We start from the raw sequence: 22245 nt of genomic DNA, 5'->3' as shown, positions 1-22245 counted from the left end.
TGTTTTAATATTTCATGAACGCTAATTCTTTTGCCTTTATTTTTTCTGCCACTAGTTTGGAGAACATATCGGTTTCCTTTTTTTCTTATTTTTATTTATTTTCTTCATGTAAAGGTCAGTAGCTCTTTTTATTTCAGCTTTCAAATTGCACCACTGTTTTTCCTCTTCCCTAATGTTTTCCCATCCAATCAACTCTTTCTTCAGGTACTTCCCTAAAGTCTACACATTTGAAATCCAGGATTTTGCATTTTGTGTAGCCATCCTCCACTTTGGCTGCTATATTGAACCAAACCGTATGAAGATCGCTACTTCCCAGGTTGGCCCCCTCGTTGGTTCCATGACCATTTGTCTGAGCAGAGCCCCTTGACAGGCATCCACGATCTTCCTACTTTTTTCCGATTCTGCAGATGGAACTTTCCAGTCAGCATCCAAGAGGTTGAAATCACCCAGCAAAAGCACCTTCCCTTTCTTTCCCAACTTTTGTATAGACTTAAAAAAAAAAAAAAAATTAGGGGCAGTGTTGGATCGGGAGGAGGGAGAAAGCTCCTAGACTATTGAGGATTTTTTCTAATTAGGAGCAGTGTTGTTGTTGAGGGAGGTGGGGAAGGGAGATCGGGGCCACTGGAGTCTGACAGTGACTTTTATTTTTTAAATGTCACCCTTCCTGTCCGTGCTTGCTTAGGCCCTAAAAGGAAGGATGACATGTTGGAATGAACTGTGGCTTTCAACATGGCAATAATTTGCATGGTTATTGCTTGTAGCATGCTGATGGACTTTTTAATAAATTAATTTTATTTTTACGTTTTCACAATTCACTTCAAAGAAAATACAATTTTTTTTTTTTATTATTCAGATTAAATTGAGAACATTATTGATAATGCAGAGTTAATGTGGGAGCACTTATTGCCTCCTAAATAGCATAAACTCTAAGCAGAGAATGACAAGGTGACAAAATCCATCTCCATGTCATTTTATAAGGAGAGAGGGAAGAATCAGAGGATGAATGGGCACAACCACTAATCCTCAAGCCTTGCATTGAACATAAGAACATAAGCAGTGCCTCTGCAGGGTCAGACCAGAGGTCCATCATGCCCAGCAGTCCGCTCACGCGCAGGGCAGGATTAACCAATAGGCCAAGTAGGCACGTGCCTAGGGCCCGAAATGGTAGGAGGGCATCAACATTGTTTTTTCCAAACGGCGATGGGCCCCTCCAGCATCGATTGGCAACGGGAACTGTAATTGTGCAAGCGGTACTGCTTGCCCAAAGCTTCCCTCTGACGCAGCTTCCTGTTTCCACCTGGGCGCATGGTGGGGTGGGGCGGAGCAGGGAGCCCAGTGTACTTGTGTGCCTAGGGGCTCTCGACGAATTAATCCTGCCCTGCTCACGCGGCAGCCCATCAGGTCCAGGACCTGTATAGTAATCCTCTATCTATACCCTTCTTTCCCCTTTTCCTTCAGGAAATTATCCAATCCCTTCTTGAACCCCAATACCGTACTCTGTCCTATCACACCCTCTGGAAGCGCATTCCAGGCATCCACAACCCTTTGAATGAAGAAGAACTTCCTAGCATTGGTTCTAAATCTGTCCCCTTTTAATTTTTCCGAATGCCCTCTCGTTCTTGCAGTTTTTGAAAGTTTGAAGAATCTGTCCCTCTCCACTTTCTCTATGCCCTTCATGATCTTGTAAGTCTGTATCATGTCTCCTCTAAGTCTCCGCTTTTCTAGGGAAAAGAGCCCCAGTTTCTCTAATCTTTCAACATATTGAAGAATGCTGGTGTAGAAGGAGTGAGGTTGAGATAGGCACTAAAGAATGACACAGGATGGTTTCCCATGGTTATCCATGAGGTTGAGAATGATGATGAATTTTGTCACTGTGTCATTCTCTAGCTAGGTACCATGTGCTAATGACAACATTAGTATACTAAACTACAAGATTTAAACATAAAATATTTTTGAATCCATATTACCATGCGTTAAGCCCAGATTCTAGTATATTATAATGCAAAAAAAAATCCCTCAAACTCCTGTGTAGTGAAATCATGGATATGTATAAAGATAATGCTACCAATAATAATAATATAACAGTTTATATACCACAGGACCGTGAAGTTCTATGCGGTTTACAATAATTAAAAGATGTTACAAATTGAGTGGATTTAACAAAGTTAAAAGCTAGTGATTAACAGCTCTAGGAATCAGTTATTATGGAATGAGATTGTGCAGGTTAGTTGCCTAAGTACTTTAGGAACAGATATGTTTTTAGGCGTTTCCTAAATTCCCCGTAAGTAGTAGATGTAAGCAATTGTTCTAGATCTTTACCCCATAATTCTGCCTGATGTGAGAGAAGACAAAATAAATCACTGCATAAAGAGGTGTTACTGTGAGATTGGTACTTCAACTGAATAGAAGGTGCCTAAAATAAAGAAAGGTCCAAAACTTCAAGTTGAAGAACACTGCACTAGCACAAGAAGAGTTGAAATACATATACTCCAATAATAAATTGAAAGTAACATCAGAAATATGGAAGTTGCAACAGCATAAAGGGAATAGAAAAAAACCACCAAAATAAACCAGTTAAAAACTAAGCAAGCAATTCTATAGGGAATTGGAGAAGAGCATTGGTGCTGTTAAAAACAAAAAGCCTTCGACCAAAGCTAAAACAGAAAAGTTCTGAAAAGCTTATTTGAGGAGTCTGCAGAAAATAGTAGAGAAGCAGATTGGCTGTCCAACAGAGAAAAAAAATGGAAGGACAAACATCAGAAATTTGGAATGGCTTGAAGTAACAACTAAAGAATTTAAACTCTTGATGGAGTGCTCAACTTCTGGCTTAAACACCAAACATTTCTCCTTCTACCAAGACTTGCATCTCTCTTCTATCACTGGGTTTTCATACTACTGGTCCATGCCTTCAGTGATTTTGCAAACCTAGCTATAATATCCTGTCTGTATGCATCAATAACATTGATATCTTCCCACTTCATAGCACTGAAACTCTGTTATTAATTTTGGTTTATACCTATGGACCGGCAGAAATAAAAAAATTATTCTGTGGACCGGCATCGGTCTGTGGACCGGCGGTTGAAGAACACTGGGCTAAGTCGTGGGCCAGACCCCGCCCATCTTTACCCAGTATCCACCCCAGAGCCCGCCCCCATAATAGTACTAATTGCACCTTGCACATCCCTTGCCTCATTTGGAAGCCTTCCCTCTGACGTTGCAACGTCAGTAGAGAGAAGGCTTCTGGTTCAGGTGCAGGATGCCCGTAGGAGCCACTGCCCATGGCTTTGTGCACTGAATCAGTTAGGAAAAGGGAGCTGGCTCAAAGATAACGCTGTATCGATTGCACCGTGGACCGGCGTTTGAAGAACACTGTTTTGGGCTTGATGCACGTGCTGGCCCTGTGGACCAGCAGGAAATTTCTGTGGACCGGTGGTTGAAGAACACTGTTCTAGACCATAGGGTTATTTCCCCACTATTCGCATGGTCTGCTGAAGAAATCCATTACAGGTTATTCACTCTGCCTCTAGTGTACTTCATAGGCTAGTTTAGTGCCCTCTAGCAGTCATTTCTTCTTCACGTGTTTTATTTTATTTGTTCACTTTTCTATATCGTTCTCCCAGGGAGCACAGAACGGTTTACATGAATTTATTCAGGTACTCAAGCATTTTTCCCTGTCTAATGTACCTGGGGCAATGGGGGGATTAAGTGACTTGCCCAGGGTCACAAGGAGCAGCGTGGGTTTGAACCCATAACCTCAGGGTGCTGAGGCTGTAGCTTTAATCACTGCGCCACATAGCATGGCTGTAGCTGTGTAGATTCTGCTCTCCCCATTTTATTATTTTAATTCGACGTGTTCGTCCCTTTTGTGGGTATTTTCGTGTTTGAAATAGATTTGAAGCTATGCTTAAGAATTCACAGACTTTGGTCTGTAGCTGATAGGCATAGCCCTTCAGGGTACCTGTTAGCCAGTCTGCTTAGTCTTCCTTGGAGTTCATGGCCGTCCCTGATCTAGTCTCACTCCCTGTTAAGCAGTGCGCTGGCTGTGTTTTCATGCCTCCGCCCATCCAGGTGCACATCCGGTGGTCCACAGGGATGGAGGCATAGTCAGACAGGGGAGTTTGACTAGCAGCCTGAATATAAGCTTGAAAGATGATTTCCAGCAGTGTGGCAATGAATTCTAAACCGGCCATTGAAAATCCTGGGAGCAGATGCAGGCTGTCTGTGTCCAGTAACTGTGAGTAAAGAGGAGCTGACAGGCTCCAAAATCTATCTTTTAAAATTTAATTTTGAGGGGTTTTGAAGGTTTCGTTGTGTTCCCCTATGTTCTCCCAGCTGAAATAAGTTGTTTTTGTAATTTTTAAAGTTTGAGAAATGTCGTTTTTTGCGCAAATTCGGGTCCATCAGCCATTTTGAATTTTTAACGATCTTTTTTCAACTTTTCCCTGCTTCTGTAAAAGTCAAAATTTTGCCAGGAAAACTGCTGAAATGGAGTCCTTAGGGTCTCCTTGTGTGAATTTATACCAAATTTGGGAAAAAATTGGCGCATTTAGAGTGTTTTGCACCACGTGCTGCTTGGTCAGGGAAGGGGGTGGCAACTACTGGTTCAGCCTCCCCTTCATAGAAGCAGGTGAATACATGTGTAGCTAGCCCATTGGAGCGGCCACATTTATTTTGGGGGCTTTGTTTACCGCGAGTCACCTAAGGATGCCTCTATGCCCCAGGGTCCAGATACCTTCTCAGAATTTGCAGGTCCATATTTTACTCCAGGGGTCCAGCTGCTGGATGCTTTTCTGTTTCCCCTGCTATGTATCTCGGCGATTGAGTGGCCTCGGGGGGGGAGGGGTGTGTGTGTGTGGACTGTATCCGGGGTCCCAGCGACAAGACAAAAAACCATTACCACAGTCCATAGCTTCTGATCAAAGGGCCATCTGAAAAAGATCCAGAATATCCTATTCTAGAATCCAGTTCTCCAACAGGACTATCATACATTTTCAATAATTTTTCCCAAAAAAGGCAGAGTAAAAATAGACTGGCAAGAACTAGGATCATTAATATCCAAATTATTCTTTGGGTGAACTGAAGATTCCTTTAGTCTCTTTGCAAAAACATGACTCTGGAGTAAAGAATTAATTATTAATCTAAGTAGTTCAAGCAGAGCAAGTTCAGTCTTTCACCTGCCAAGCTGGAAATAGATCCCTACTGTTTCTAGAAAATCTAATTTTCAATAGCAGGATCTAGCATAGATTTTATAGACTGGTAAAAACAGTTCAAGCTAGATACCATCCTTTTCAGGGGGGCAAACAGAGGAATCAAAACTAAAATCCAATTTAATTTCATCAATCTCCTGTACAAAAAAAAGATAGTTGTGGGCTTCTAGTGTAAGATCTTAATCAACCTGCCATCCCCCTCTTTTTCTCAATCAACTTGGTATCTCATAAATAATTTCAGTCGTTGATTGGTTATTGAAAATATCTGTTTTTCTCAATATATTTTCTAAGCCTCTTCAATCTTTGTGCCTATATTGCCTTACAAAATAAAAATATTGAACTAGAGAATGACACGGGGACAAATTTTTCCCCGTCCCCAAGGGAACTCATTTTCCCGTCACGTCCCTGCGAGTTCTTTTCCTGCCCCATTCTTGCACGCTCTGTCCTCATTTGCAGAAGCCTCAAACACTTCAAAATCATAAGTGTTCGAGGCTTGTGTGGTTAAATCAGAGCATACAGGAATAGGACAGGGACAGCGACAGAACTTGCGGGGATGGGGTGGGGAAATTGAGTTCCTGCGGGAACAGGGACAAATTTGTCCCCATGTCATTCTCTATATAGAACTTCCAAATGGTTTGGTTAAGTGATGGTAACCCATTAATGGATCTCACTGTCTCAACTGTTGTATTTAGAAGTTATTTCTTTGTGTGTATTGTTAGTAATTTTACAGTGTGGAATGTTTTAAAATTATAGTACTCTCTGCAATAACACAATCTAATTGTTCCACAAGGGTCCTCAGTCAAAATTATATCTCAAATGGTAATGTATCTTTTCCACCATTAGAATACCCTTATGCATACAAAGACTTTGACTTTGATCAAAGTCTTTGTATGCATAAGGGTATTCTAATGGTGGAAAAGATACACTACCATTTGAGATATAATTAAAATTATAGTAGCCTTTATAAAATAGGTGCCTTTTTCCATTTCTCACATAGATGTCCTGTTACAAAATTGGCCTAATAAAACATGCCATATTTAGCAACATTGACTGATGGAAGTCATACTTATACTATGTTACTTGGTTTGAATTTGGTAGAAATTTATAGTTTTTATGAGATCTGTTGGTACAATGCATAAGATATTATTCTATTTGATCTGTCAAGTGGATCTATTGAATCCAAAGTCAACTTTTTCTTAACTTTCCTGTTAACATAAGAACATAAAAGTTGCCATACTGGGACAGACCAAATGTCTATCAAGTCCAGTATCCTGTTTCTAACAGTGGCCAACCTAGGTCACAAGTATCTGGCAAGATCCCAAAGAATAAAACATAATATATGCGGCTTATCCTAGGAATAAGCAGTGGATTTCCCCAAGTCCATCTTAATAATGGCCTATAGACCTTTGTTTTAGGAAATTATCCAAACCCCGGACTTCCTTCACCACATTATCTGGCAATGAATTCCAGAGTTTAATTATATGTTGAGTGAAGAAATTTTTTCTCCAATTTGTTTTAAATCTAGTAATTAGTAGCTTCATTGCATGCCTAGTCCTCTTATTTATTTTTGGAAAGAATAAACAACTTCACACATTATTTTATAGACCTCTATCATATCTCCTCCTAGCCGTCTTTTCTCCAGGCTAAAGAGCCTTTCCTCATAGGGAAGTCTTCCCATCCCTTTTATCATTTATCAAGCTTCTTTCAATCTTTAAAGAGGAATTTTCTTCCTCGATAATTGAAAATAATCAAAATGTGAAAAGGTTTTACTTTACTTATACCCCAATCCCAGTGTTCCATCCTACCCCATCCAGTTTTCTTCTCTTCCCTGCGGGGAAACAATAATTTTGTAACTTTTACCCCCTTATGTTTTTTCCAACCATTCCAGTATTGTCTATATTGTTAGTTTGTCATGACCATGTTTTTTTTATTTTTAAGTTAATAATGTTTTTAAGTTGTAAAAATATTTTTAACTGTTCTTATCCCAATATTTACTGTTATGTTATTCGCTTAGAATTATTAAGCGAACCATTAAATATAAATAAACTTGAAACTTGAAACTTCATCACCCTTCTCTGTACCATTTCTAATTCCGCTATATCTTTTTTTGAAATGCAGTAACCAGAATTGCACACAATATTCAATGCAAGGGCCATTCTAACATTCTCATCTTTGTTTTCCATTCCTTGCCTGATAACTCCTAATATTCTATTTGCTTTCTTAGCTGCCGCCATACACTGAGCTTAGGGTTTCAACATATTCTCAACCATTACACCTAGATCCTTTTTCTGGGCAGTGACTCCTAATGTGGAACCATCATGTAGCTATAGTTTGGATTCCTTTTTCCCATGTGCATCACTTTGCACTTAGATTAGATGCTATCTGCCATTTTGATACCTAGTCTCTCAAGGTCCTCTTGCAATTTAACAACTTTGAACAACTTTGTTTAATCAACAGATTTAATTATCTCACTAGTTATTTCCATCTTGCTGATAAATATGTTAAAAAGCAGCAGTCCCAACCCAGTCCTTGGGGACCCCACTATTTACCCTTCTCCATTGAGAATATTGAATATTTAACCCTACTCGCTGTTTTCTATCTTTTAACCAGTTTTTAATCCATAATAGGACATTACCTCCTATGCCATGACTTTCTAATTTCCTCAGAAGTCTTTCATGAGGCATTTTGTTAAATGTCTTTTGAAAATCCAAATACACAATGTCAACCAGCTCACCTTTATCTACATTACATTACATTACATTACATGCTTTTTTTACTCCTTTGAAGAAATAGTTTGGTGAGGCAAGATTTTCTTTGACTAAATCCTTGTTGGCTTTGTCTCATTAATCCATTCTTATGTATATGCTCTCTAATTTTGTTCTTTCTAATAGTCTCTACCATTTTGCCCAGCACCAACATTAGACTAACTGGTCTATAATTTCCAGGACAAAGAAACAAATGAGGAAGGAACTGTACACATCAGCCTCTAGAACAATTGTGCTTTATTAAGGATAAATCATTTGTTAAAACATAATACATAAAGCCTAAAATAGAGTCCTTTTTTCGTTGGACCCTCTACGGCCTGTGTTTCGGCTTCTAATAGAAAGCCTTCCTCAGGGGTTAACTTGTAATCCAGTAGATGGCAATGAGTTACAGGCACATGCATTTCTTTGTAGTGTTTGGGACCGAGTATTTTGTGCTTGTGAGCTCATTACTAGTATAATACAAGCCTGGAGCAACAATAAAAGGAAAAGGACTCTATATTAGCTTGTATATATATGTGTGTTATGTTTTAAGAGATGATTTATCCTTAATAAACCACAATTGTTATAGAGGCTGATGTGTACAGTTCCTTTCCCATTTTTTTATTTATTCTGTTTGACTTTGCATTTTCCTTTCTCTTGTGGAGTGCTATAATTTCCAGGATCACCTCTGGAACCCTTCTAAAAACTGGGCATTAATGTTGTCTACTCTCCAGTCTTACGATACCATGCTGGAATTTAAAGATAAATTATACATGATGAGCAATAGCTCTGCAAGTTCATTTTTCAATTCTGTTGGTATTCTGGGGATGTATACTGTCTGGTCCAGGTGATTTGCTACTCTTCAATTTGTCAAATTGCCCCATTATATCTTCAAGTGTCACAGAGATTTGTTTCAGTTTCTCTGACTCATCAGCATTTGAATACCATTTCTGGCACTGGTATCTCCCCAACAATTCCTTGCTGAAGACTGAAGCAAAGAATTAATTTAGTCTCTCCACAATGGCCTTGACTTCCCTGAGTGGTAAATCATTCCTTTCTGTGCCCTTCTTTTCAGTTGCCAACTCCAGACTCCATCCCTTCTGCCTTGCTGTGCCATATGCTTGGAACAAGCTACCCAATTCCCTACAGCGGACTCCGTCTCTGGCAGTATTCAAGGCCCAGTTAAAAGCCCACCTCTTTGAGAGTGCTTTACACTCCTCTCCAACCCTATATGTCATGATTGTCTGTCCAAGTTAGATTGTAAACTCTTCCAAGCAGGAATCGTCTATAAATGTCAAAATGTACAGTGCTGCGTACTGTCACACTCCCGGTACCGGATTCTGGAATGGCTACCGGGTAGTGCACAAAATACAGACTCTGGCGTGCCTTCAAAGGTTGAAAGCCCTGCTGGGATAGTAATAATAAGGAGAAAATAGTAGTCAAAATAGCACAGTTCTCCCAATACAATAAGGCTCTCTTTCTTCCAAGGGTACAACTAAGAAAGCTTTATTCATCAAAGCAGCCAATGTTCAAAATGTTCAAAAAAACAGCAGAAAACAAAAGCAAACAGCACATTTGTCCTGGCAATAAGCCCTGCAGTGCTCCTGACTGCTAAGTCAGTACATGGCTGCTCACACCCTTTCCTCAGGGTAAGTATTGATAGTCCCTCACCAGCTTCTTCTGAGCAAAAAGGAAAACAATAATTGGTGAGTTTTTTACACTCTTGTCCAAAAGTCAGTTTGTCTTAGCAAAGTACACTTTTCCTGCCTGGATTTAATCAGGCTGCCCCTCTCAACTCTAGTAAGTTGGTGGGGTTGGGGAATTGTTGAATCCCCTATCAAACTGGCCCCGCAATCCCAACCCTGTGGATCTTAAGTGGATTCACCCCACAATTCCCACTATAACACTCCGTGGCTGAGCTTTCAAAAACAGCAAAAAAACACAGTCCAAAGTTCATACAAACAGGGTATATTTTCCCTGCAATGAGCCTCTAAATTCTCCCACAGCCAGCACTAGTTCCTTCATTCAACAACACACTGCAGTTCAAAGAAAAAAGAAAACTTAACTTTCCTCCATTCGTTCTTCCAACGGTTCAGAGCAAAAGTCCATGGCTTCATCTGGCTGCAGGCAATTTGGCTGGTTCAGCAATGAGGAATCTTCCAAATTCTGCATTTCAATTTCATTCCCTTGCCTGGACTGTGGAGCACCCAGCCATGTGTCTGCTTCCTCTGTGAGCTCAGCACTAACTCCCCTGGGCTTGCTCTGTTCTACCTGCCTTGCTCTGAGAGAGCCACCTACACCTGTGTGGGGACTGGGCAGGCTTCAGCTTTCCTTGAGCTCTGAAGCTATGCTAGGTTTAAAGGGGAGATTGTCCTCAAACTGCTCCCACTCCTCCCCAGGCTCCTGGTCCTGGGAAATCTCTCTAGAAACAAAGTCCTGCTCCATGCCAGTTGGAGAGCTGCTGCACTGATCAGCTCTGTTAAGCTTCAGGGCTAAGTTTCTCTGTTTTCTGGCAGGAACAAGGCTAGCTGCAGTGCTGGGCTTGTGACAGTACGCCTTTCAGCGCTATATAAGTGATAAGTAGTAGTAGTAGTGTCCCTTTTACCTCTCGGTCATCTAGAAACATAGAAACATAGAAAAAGACGGCAGAAAAGGGCTATAGCCCACCAAGTCTGCCCATTCCAAATACCCGCCCTCTGGTTTCACTCCCCTAGGGATCCCATGTGAATATCCCATTTTCTCATAAAGTCCGACACGCTGTTGGCCTCAATCACCTGCAGTGGGAGTTTGTTCCAATGATCCACCACTCTTTCAGTGAAGAAGTATTTTCTGGAGTCGCTATGGAACTTCCCTCCCCTGATTTTCAGCGGATGCCCCCTGGTGGTCGAGGGTCCCATGAGGTAGAAGATATCTTCTTCCGACTCGATACGGCCCGTGATGTACTTAAACGTTTCAATCATATCACCCCTCTCTCTTTGTTCCTCAAGTGGTCCAACTAATTCTTTTCCTGGCTTCTTGCTTCCAATATACATGAAAAGTTTTAACTATGTGTGTTAATCGGTGTCTGCATTTGACTTGCCATTCCTTATGCTGTTTCCTATTATTTTCAGTTAGGTCCTTCTACTTTCTAAAAGATTTTCTTTTAGCTCTAATAGCTTTCTTCACCTCACTTGCTAACCATACCAGTTGCTATTTGGTCTTCCTGCTAGTTGCTTCCTAATTTTTTCTAATCCATAGTTTGAGGAATAGTTGGGTTGTTTTCCTCTGTTAATGGATCAGGTTGTATAAAATTGTTTTCTGTTCTCTGAGTAGCACCAGAACTTGGTTTTTATTTCTGTCCAGACATGGAGAGTGTGTGGCGCAGTGGTTAAAAGCTACAGCCTGAGCACTCTGGGGTTGTGGGTTCAAACCCAAGTTGCTCCTTGTGACCCTGGGCAAGTCACTTAATCCCCCCATTGCCCAAGGTACATTAGATAGATTGTGAGCCCATTGGGAAACAATGCTTGAGTACCTGAATAAATTAATGTAAACCGTTCTGAGCTCCCTTGGGAGAACGGTATAGAAAATTTAATAAATAAATAAATGGTTCTTGTTGATGTTTTTGTTACCTCAAATATGAATTTGTCATGTGTTTTGAAAATGCATTGTATGTTCTATAAGCTTTCCTATTCCTCTCTTCTCTGCAGGATATCACAAAAACAAGTTGGGCAGCACTTTACCTTTGTGCTTACAGACATTGAAAGTAAACAGAGATTTGGTTTCTGCCGCTTGACATCAGGAGGGAAAGTCTGCTTGTGTATTTTAAGGTAGGTGAATGTGAAAAGCATGTGCTTTAAGCAGCCTTTTGTAGTTGAAGATAAGACTGTTCATCCATATGCATTGTTATGTTTGAATATGTGCATGGCGGTAGGGAGGTGTGTAGCTGAATATCACAGCCCCCAGCAACTCAAATTGCCTCCATCAGTCTGAAATCACAGGCTGCATTTACTCATTCTTCTCATCAGTTCACATTCAGCTTTTTCTGGATTTATTCAACTCATAAGCCTTCCACCCATTTATTCATTCAGCCCTCCTCTTGTCATGAACTCCTTTCCACTCGCTCGGTATGTAGAAGTAGATCCTGTTCTTCAAGTACTCTGGGCCATTGAATACTTTTAATTCTGTTTATCTTTGCTATACACCGCCTTGAGTGTATTATTTCAAAGAGGTGGTAAATAAATCCTAATTAATAAATAACTCACAACTTCTGCCTCTACTCACTCAACACCTTCCTGTTACTTAATGAAGAGGCGCTGCTTACCTCCTCGCTGTCACCCGCTAAGGCAAGGGTGTCAAACTCAATCACATAAGGGGCTGAAATCTAAAATATAGGCTAAGTCGCAGGACAAATTTTTTATTAAGATACTTAAGGGTCCTTTTATTAAGGTACGTTAACCGATTTAGCGTGCGCTAAATGCGCACCTTATAAAAGGACCCCTTAGTCTTAGTAGAAGTATAGGGTTACAACCTCTCCAACCCCATGCCGGCTCTGTAATGTAAACAAAAGTTTTTTTAAAAAAAACTTTTCCTCTCTCTTTTAGGACCTAGTTCACACCTGCTGTCTAACACCAGCTTTGTAAGGTCAAGGGCCATGCATTTGATACACCACCTTCCTGTGGTACAACTAAAGCGGTTTACCTAACTTACAACAGACCTGAGAAGCGGGTAGAAAGTAGTGGCATGCAATCGGAGAACACCGAGAAGCAGGAGAAAGACAGTGTTAGGCAGATAGAGAGAACACTAAAAGGAGAAGTACAGTGAAGTGACAGACAGCTAGAGGGCACCGAGAATCGGGAATAAAAACAGCGAGAGGCAGGTAGGAGCATAGGCAGTGCGACAAGTAGGTAGAGGGCCCCAAGAAGCACAATGACAAGTAGGTAGAGAGCACTTTGCAGAGGGCTGAAAACAATGACAGACAAGTAGACAGTACTGGAGCAGGTAGGCAGCCCTCCCCCTTCTCTGCTTCACAGGCTCCTGCAGTCTATTACGTCTCATTCTCCAGGCTCCTCCCATCTACCAGCAGCATTTTAATACTTTTTAAAGCAGGCGGTACTAACCAGCCCCAGGAAACTGAAGTGCTGCCTCCAAGCTACGCGAGCCGCCTCTTCGGCGCCGCCACGGATCTGCATGGCGCAGCTGCTGGTGTAAACGTGCAGCGCCAGAGGCAGGCGCAGGCCAAAGAGGAACCCAACAGTGCACAACCATCCGACGTCATCAGTAACGTGTCAGAGGAATGCCAGGGTGTGAGAAAGCCGCATTGGGGCCTTTGTTGCTGACGATATGATTTGTTATAAGGTACTGAAGTGCAAATGCATTGTAGACTTTCCAATTTGCCTTGATGCAGTTTGGCCAGTACTGTTTTTTAGCAAATGATGAAAGAACCAATTGCAGTGGAGCACAAGGAGCATTGTATTGTAATGCTGTGTATGAGTATACATATACACATCTCTAGCACAGTGAGACAGTATATTCTAATAGTTCCCATTTCTTACTGATTAAATAGTAGAAAATCAGAAAAAGAAATTGAATTTTGTCCTCTTTTGGAAGATTTCATGCTAATTTTGTGCCAAAATTTTACTGCTAAGCCATTCATTCTGTATTTCTAAGTCATTTCATTATAGAAGTCCATGACAGTCATATGAATTGAAGCAAATTGTATATGTTAAAAAGATTAAGAATGAAACCCAAAGATGCTGTTGGAGGGCAAATTAATCCATACACATCTCCCTCTGTATTCGTGGAATTTAGGTGCAGAACCAGCCTGCAAATAGGGAAAAATCGCGAATAATTTTTTGGGCTGGCTCTGACCCACCCCCGCCTCCCTCCTGTGTCCCCGTCCTTACCTGGTGGTCTAGCTGTGACGCAGGGCAGGAGTAATCTTCCTATGCCCCTGTCCCGTGCAAAGCCATCATTGGGGCAGGTTCGAGCAGCCTGCAAAAAAGAAGAAAGAAAAATTGCGAATAACCGAATTCGCGAGTAGGGAAACTGAATCCGGAGGGAGAGCTGTATTTCAAAGTATGTCATAAATTCTTTGTTGTTTTATTTTTCACTCTTTCTATTATTTGGTCCACTTAGAAACGTGATCTGTTAATTGTACTATGCAACTAGCAGACTCCCAAAATGCTTTTCATTGCAGTTACAGACAGAATATTCTGACCCACTGTAGTTTTCTCTCAATAATGGGCCTGAAATTGTGGAACGCTCTCCCTGAATACTTGCGTTGTTGTAATTCTATCCAGCAGTTTAAAAAGCAACTGAAAACATGCGTGTTTGTTTGTAAAGGCTTTAAAAAAAAAATCTAATGGGGCATCATGCCTATAATGGCGGCTGCTTGTAAATATTACCTGTGCTTTTTGGTGTGCAATGTGTGTTTTGTGTTGCTTTAACTATTATGTATGTTTTAAATTGTAAGCTGCTTAGTTGTAAGTGGGTTATACATCTTTAAAATAATAAATAAATTCTGACTCCTGCTCCAGAAAACAAATGTCAATCACAGTGTAACAGTAAGAGCTAAATTGAGAGATTATGATCCAATAGGATTTAACTGTGAGTTTTTGGAGAGAATTGTGATTACATAAGCAAGGGTTGAAGGTGGGCCTTCAGATTTTACAACCAGATAAGTTTACAAAGCTAAAGCAAAACTCTTTAACACAAAGACTGAGGCCTGTTACTTCACAAGCCCAGAAAATGAGGCATTCTTTACATATACCTGTGGCTGATGGGCTCAAAGGCATACCATATACAGTTAGGGTTATTAGATTTTCAGGAACAAAAATCTGGACTCATGGCCCCACCACCAGGCCCGCCCAGTTCTGCCCCCAGTCCCACCCCCTCAACCTGTCCACTTGTCGGAAGGGCATCTGTGCATTTGCTGGTGTGATGCAATGATGTCACACGCATGCGCGTGATGTCACCGCATTGCGTCCATGCAGATGCCGTCCTGACGTCGCTCCTAGCTGGAAGCTTTTCAAAACCCGGACAAAGTTCTCCCAAGGGAGCTCAGAACAGTTTACATGAATTTATTCAGGTACCCAAGCATTTTTCCCTGTCTGTCCCGGTAGGCTTACAATCTTTCTAATGTACCTGAGACAATGAGGGGATTAAGTGACTTGCCCAGGGTCACAAGGAGCAACATGGCTTTAAGCCCACAACCTCATGGTGCTGAGGCTGTAGCTTTAACCACTGTGCCACACTCTCCCCAATAAATAACCAGCAGTGATTTTGCCACATACTTGACCAACAAAATTAAAGGTCTCCATCAAGACCTACAGACAGTCCTATCAAAGCTCTCACCAGCTAATGAAGATAACACTCACTCTCCCCCACCATGCACAGCCATCTGGGATTCATTCAACAAGTCACAGAGGAAGCTTTGAAAAAATCTTGAAAAGTCTACAGACTACAACCTTCCCTCTTGACCCTTGCTGAGCAAAGGTAGTACAAGTGAGCATAGGCCTCATTGAAGGGGCCACTAAAATTAACTCCTCTCTTGTGGAAGGGTAGCTGCCAACAACACTAAAAAGAGCTGCGGTGTGCCCCCTATTGCAAAAGAGCTTGACCGGGACAAGCTTGAAACCTACTGACCAGTCTCTACAATTCCTTTCCTGGTAAAATTTATAGAACAATCAGTCTGCATTCAGTTCAACAACTGGCTAATTGAAAGTAATTAGCTAGACCCATGTCATTTTGGCTTTAGACATGGGTTTGGAACAGATACAGTTCTTGTTCCCCTTCTTGATGACATGCTCAGAAACTGTGACACAGAATCTGCCTTGATGCTACTGTTGCTGCATTTATCAGCAGCCTTTGACACTGTGGATCATACCATGCTTGCAAGACTGGCAAAAACAGTGGCACGGTATTTATATGGTTCAATTCCTATTTGTCAGATACAACAATCAGTTCTGTTCAGCAACAGCACATCATTACCTTGGGCACTGAACTGTGGGGTGCCAAAGGGATCCTTAATGCTCCCATTTTATTTAATATGAGTACCTCAAGCTTCTGGCTGAACTGCTTCGGTGGATGGAAACAAAATTTTATTTCTATTCGGATGTGCAACTGCTCATATCCATTGAACCAGATCTACTCACAGCTTTGAGTAAACTGACTGCATGTCTAACTACAACTCAGGAATGAGCAAACAACAGCAAACTCTGCTTGAACCCAAGCAAAACAGAGATTCTTTGGGTATCTAACACAAGTGAATAAATAACTGACTTCAAAATACTTTTTGTGAAGTATGACTACTACTATCCATTCAGTCGTGTCTGACCCTTGGATACTCTGTAGGACAGTCCTCACCATGCTTCCCTGTTTTCCATGACTTCTTTCAATTGCTTGATGATCATTTCTGTGTCATTCTTGATGGTATCCAGCCAACGGGCCTTTAGTTCCCCTGCTTCCTTTTACCACTGACCATTCCGAGTAGTACCTCCTTTTCTAGTGAATATGCCCTGATCACTTGTCCAAAATAGGCCAGTTTCTATCTGGTAATCTTGCCTTCCAGGCACAACTCTGGGTTTATATGATCAATAACATCTTTTTTGGTGATCCTAGCTGTCCATGGGATTCTTAGAAATCTTCTCCAGCACCACAGCTTGCAGGCGTCTATTTTTCTTCTATCTGCTTTCGTGAGTGTCCATGTCTCACAGCCATATGTCACGACTGGGAACACAATGGCAATGATCAGTCTTTGTTTAATGGTGACTGAGACGTCCTTGCACTTCCATGTTTGGTTCATGCTTACCATGGCTGCATGCCCCAGTGCTAATTGATGCTTGATTTCAGCGGTCGAACCACCACTGTGATCAGTGAGGGACCCAAAGAAAACAAAGTTGTCTACCACTTCTATTTCTTCATTGTTAATCTTTGTGGACTTTCTTGTTTGTCTCGTTCAGCTTTAGGATCAACTTCTTGAGGTCCTTCTTACTCTCTGCCACTAAAGGTAGTATCATCTGCGTATTTATTTAAAAGATTTCTTAACCGCCTATAACTAGGTGGTTTTACAAAAGACAATCATATAAAATAAAAAGCATACAACACGTATTATACAAATAACAACAGGTCCTTCTCAGACTGCTGATGGTTCTTCCACCTATTATCACCCTAACACTCAAATCATTTAAGCTCATCTTCCTCATGATTATTTCTGCATAGGGGCTGAAAACACTGGTATACACAAATCTAGAAAAATAAAAATGATGGCAGATAAATATCATACCACCTGTATAGTTTGCCCATCTGCATTATTTGCACGCATTCAGCTGCAAAGTTTTATACAGTAAGTTTACTCCTAGTATTCATAAAGGCCCCTTCTCTGATTTAGGAGCCCTTAGTGCATGAGATTAGGTTGCTGCATAAATGCATTGGTATTTTTTTTGTTTTTGTGCACTAAACTGTGCGCTACGGACAGGAAACATGCCTATCCTCATTAAGCAGCCGGTGTGTTCTGATTAGTGTACGTTCTTTTCTTTTCTAGCGCCTAGTCTCTGGAACAGTCTGCCAGTGCATTCGAAGTCAGAATTGTCTATTAAGAATTTTAAAAAGAAATTGAAGTCACATTATTGTCAGTTTGTTTTTAAGCTTGCTCTCTGATGATGGCTGGTCCTGCATGTTGGCACAGAGGTCTCCCGGTACACAGTAGTTTCTTTTCTATCTTCCCTGCACCATCTTTCCCTTTTTCCATTTAGTTATATGAGTGTATGTTCTCTCCTGTCTGACTCTGTAGTTCTTTTCTTTTTGTATTTGATTGTGCTTTATAACCGTGTTTAGCTTGTATAAGAAAAGGCGCTATTTCAAATTTTGTTAAACATAAACAGGTTAATACAGACATATCACAGGGCTTTGTAAATAGGAAGCACTTAGAGCCGGATTCTGTAATTGGGCGCCTAAAAAGATAGGCATCTAAAGTTAGACGCCCATTACAGAATTGTGCTTAGTGGCACCTAATTTATAATTTAACTGCCTATAATATAGACCAGGGTTTTAAAGGCCTACAGTATAGGCACCTATGTCCTTTAGAGACCATTAAATATGCCTAGTTTGGTGTTTCTATCTTTTATAGATTCACGCCTAAGCAGATAGGTGTCTGTCTCCTAATTCATTTTAATTTTTTTCATTTATGAGCTTATTAAATTCATAATTGAAGCCAATTTATTAATTAAGTTAGACACCTAACTGTAGACACCTATTTATTTAGGTGCCATTTATAGAATCTGGGCTTTAGAGCTCCTGCGTTAAGTTTGTTCAGGTCTTGTATGCTCATGTCAATATTAGTGCATGACCTGAACAACCTAAAAAGAAAAAGCCCTAAAAAAACATTAAGTTTGTAGTTACTGCTCATGAAATTCTTGGGCTAAGCTGCTCTAATGGTAAATGTTCCTTTAGTTGCCATATATACATTTTTAGTAAAAGGGCCACCTTAGTAAAATGAATTGTTATCTGAAATTATGTAAGTGGCTTGGGGGAGGGGGTTAATAGTGCCTGCCAATTGAACTACATTTGTAAGATATTCAAATATATGCTGCAACATTTCTCAGTAAGGTAGTCATTTCATGACCTTGTTTTTAATATACTGTATACAGTATACTGTGTTAGTTATCATGTTCCTTTAGTTGCCATATATACTCGAATATAAACCAACCCGAATATAAACTGAGGTAACCTTTTTCCTCCCAATAAAGGAGGAAAAAAGGTGACTTGAATATAAACTGGGGGAGGGGGGGGTTGATATTCAAGTGCAGTGCCTTGCCCTGCCAGGCTCTGCATCCTGTTCCCCTTCCCTCGCTGCTCAGCCAGGTTCTGCATTCAGCCCCCTCCCTCCCTCCCTGCCAGTCTCTGCCCCCCCCTTCCTCCCTTCCAGATTCTGAACCCTGTCTCCCTCCTGATGCCTTGAAGGCCTCCACTGGGCCTGCCTTAAATCCTGGTGGTCCAGTGGTATGGAGGTAAGAGGGATCCCTGCTGTCCTGGCCCACCAGGGATTTAAAAGGTACACCTGGGAGGGGGGAGAAAGTAAAAGTTATTAAAGTCAGCCAGGACAGGAGAAGGTAGGGATTTCTCCTGTCCCAGGCAACCGAAGGTTTCACAGCAAGCCCGGCAGAGGCTTACAACAGGTTCAGGAGGGGGTGGGTCAGCGCTGAATATAATAAAAAATCTTTTGAAAACTCTTTTCTTTCCTACTGAGGTAGATAAATTTTTGAACACCCCTCGTATTTTATAAAATACTTGCACAACAATAAAAAGGCTTATGAATGTCACACTCTCATGCTTAAAAACAAATCTTATGTAACGTTCTAATTGAAATATGTTTATCTATTCTCACTGATTCATCGCATGAGAGGAGAAAAAGACTTCAGTGACTGAATTGGCTTGTAGCAATAATTGCTGAATAGCCTCACAACCAACACATCTTTAGTCTAAAAAAACTTCCCCTCAATTTAGTTTAAAGGTGAAACCCTAGTCTTTTATCTTCTTTTTTTCCTTTTTTTTCTTTATATTCTAATGTTGTGGAGTTTAATGACTTGATTCATATACTGTGTCCACAGAGGTGGATGTTTAGTCCAAGATATTTTCAGTACTATATAAATACAGTGCAAACATTTCTCAACATGTATCTTTCAGGCTATTTTCATCTGCTCAGTGGAGCTGCCTGTTTTATTGGATGTTTCATTAGGAGCTGCTTCAAAAGAATTTCTGCTTGCATCAGCCTCTCTGATGGAGGTTGATTCTCTGCTTGTTAAAATACCTATGATGTACTCTCATTATTTTCTTAATAGGTTGACTTGAAGAGAAAATTATAACTATACCTACATATAATAAATGTAAACCACTTTGGTTGTTCCACAGAAAGGCGGTATATCAATCCCATGACCATTTTTGCCCCTTACTCTTTACATGTTGTAAAACTGGAATTCTGACTCACATTTTACAGAGAGAGCGAGCATAATGTACCTATCACAACTTTGACTATCACTACTATCTAACTTCTATGTCATATAAACTATAGCAGTGATACCAGTCTAAACATAGTAAATGACATCAAATAAAGACCTGAACGGTCCATCCAGTCTGCCCATAAGTTATACCCATTAAAAAATACATGATTAGATTAACTTGTCTCTTCTTTGATATTTTTGGGCAGTAAATTGTAAAATCTGGTATTGTTCTAGGTTCCAAATGCTGAAGTTGCTGTCCAAGCTCAATCCAGCCTATCCAACCATCTCATTGTTTGCAGGATATCTACAGTAAAGTCTGGCCAGTAACATCCTCATGTTCCATATTAGCGGAGTTCACATTGATGCTCACCCCAGCCCATCCTACACCAGAATCACCATATATCGAACACAATGACCTTGTCTGTCCAATACTGGCCTTAGTTCTTTAATTTACATCCTTCGTTTTCTAATTAGAAATCCTCTATTTTTATCCCAAGCTTTAGAGACATTTTCTTTTTCTCTCGAGCCTTCTAATATTTGTTACTAAAAACTGTCTCAACTCCTATTGCCTCAAGGAACAATGTTTTCATGATTTGAAAGGTGTACGTTTGCTCTCTGACTTGAACAAGAAATATATGGCTTTGATTTTTATATTCATTAACATATGGTACCAATTTACTCATGAGTTTACCATCATTTAAATAACACAACATTCAAATAACAAAAACCTGCAACAAAGTTATAAAAATATATATTTGTGTGAAATTGCTAACAAATCTTATCAATTTTGACCCCTAGTTAGGGCTTCATAAATCACATATCATTTTAAAAACTGTGGATAGCCTGGCTACTGACAATGGCGGAATCAATTTCATCGTTTGCTGCTGTTTGAGGCAGTGGAGGCTCGCATGTTTGCCAGGCGATAAAAGGCTTTTATCCCAGGACAAGCAGGCAGCATATTCTCACACATCAGTGGCGTCACCAACAGAGCCCCAGCACGGACCACTTCAAAGTGCATCGTCATTTTAAGTCCTTAGAAAGTTCACGATAGCCCGCACCACGCATGCGCGAGTGCCTTCCCACCCGACGTATGCGGGTGATTTTTTTTAGTAATTTTCGTATATTTCTGTTCCTTTCTTTTCTTATATTACCTTTGGCTAAAAATAATTTTTTCTTTTTTTAATTCCTCACGGTTTTTGGCCCGGCGGGGCCTGTTTGTCCACCTTGTCCACCATTTTAAATTTGTCCGAGTGGTGTTCACATCGATGTCTCGCCCGCTGACGGGATTTTAGAAGTACAGTCATTTTGCTAGGCCCATCTCATTGAATGACCCACATCACTGATGTCTCCAGTATCTAGGGCCAGAGAACCGTCCCGAGACTTGTACGTGTTGTTCCTCGCTTCAGAAGAGAACTTTTAAAAACCATCTTCTTCAACAACAACAACAGTTTAGTGTCGCTATGGAAGGGGAACCAACATCGCTACCGACACTGGCGCAGACCAAGACGATATCGCGCATCTCGACATCGACAGATGCACCTCTGGTGTCGCAGCATCCAGTGGGTAAGCTGGCTAAGAAGCCTTCCCCTACCAAGTCTGGGACTTAGGTCAAATTGGCATTGAGTCAAGTCATGCTGACCTCGAAGAAGTCCCATAAGTGTCCGGTCCCGATTTCAGTGAGTGCCTCGACATCGGCCTCCTCATCACTGGACCAGAGCGCAGCACCAGTAGTACCGGCGAAAAGGCCAGCGGTACCGGTGCTCTTCCTCAAGCAAAAGATTGACAATTTGCTTAGGGAGGAATTGGGTAATCATTTCCAAATGTTGGTGCCGATTCAGCTTATGCTCATGTCGACGCTGACTCTTCCAGGGCGGGTCCAGTCTGAGCAACTCACAACACTGGCCACACCTCATTCGGATGCTCCACCAGTACAGAGATCGACACAGGAGTCAATTGTTCCATCTCCACGGCACCAGTCATCTTCGACGCAAACATCTAGAGAGGTGACTTTGATGCGGTCCCAGAAGGCCTCTCGTAAGACCAAGCACCTTGAGGCTTCGACACTGAGTCTTCAGCACCGTCCTCATTCCATCCAGGATTTGGACTTATTTGGAGACTCGGAGCAGGAACCACTCTCTACTGATGCCGAGGATTCTTAGGGTTCAGATTCACCTTAGCGTTCTACTCAGGGACCTACTGCTTTTTCTGAGCGGTCCTCTTTTTCCAGATTTCTCCATCAAATGTCTGAAGATCTTTCCATTCTGCTGGAAGCGGACTCCAAGCATAGCAAAGAGTTCTTAGAGGCTTTAGACTATGAAC

The 22245-nt window shown here is 41.1% G+C and overlaps 1 protein-coding gene across 4 annotated transcripts in view; it reads left to right on the top strand.

Annotated features, from left to right (window-relative positions):
- Nucleotides 1–22245, top strand: part of DENND1B (DENN domain containing 1B) — a 454561-nt gene that overhangs the window by 144659 nt on the left and 287657 nt on the right. For all 4 annotated transcript variants that reach the window (XM_033917142.1, XM_033917140.1, XM_033917139.1 and 1 more), the window contains exon 5: nt 11638–11757. In XM_033917142.1, coding sequence (XP_033773033.1) covers nt 11638–11757 — 120 coding nt within the window. The remainder of the gene's footprint in view (nt 1–11637; nt 11758–22245) is intronic.

The sequence above is a fragment of the Geotrypetes seraphini genome, chromosome 12 (genome assembly GCF_902459505.1).
Source record: "Geotrypetes seraphini chromosome 12, aGeoSer1.1, whole genome shotgun sequence".
Lineage (NCBI taxonomy): Eukaryota > Metazoa > Chordata > Amphibia > Gymnophiona > Dermophiidae > Geotrypetes > Geotrypetes seraphini.
Note: the sequence above shows the minus strand (reverse complement) of the source record. Positions and strands in the feature narration are given on the sequence as shown.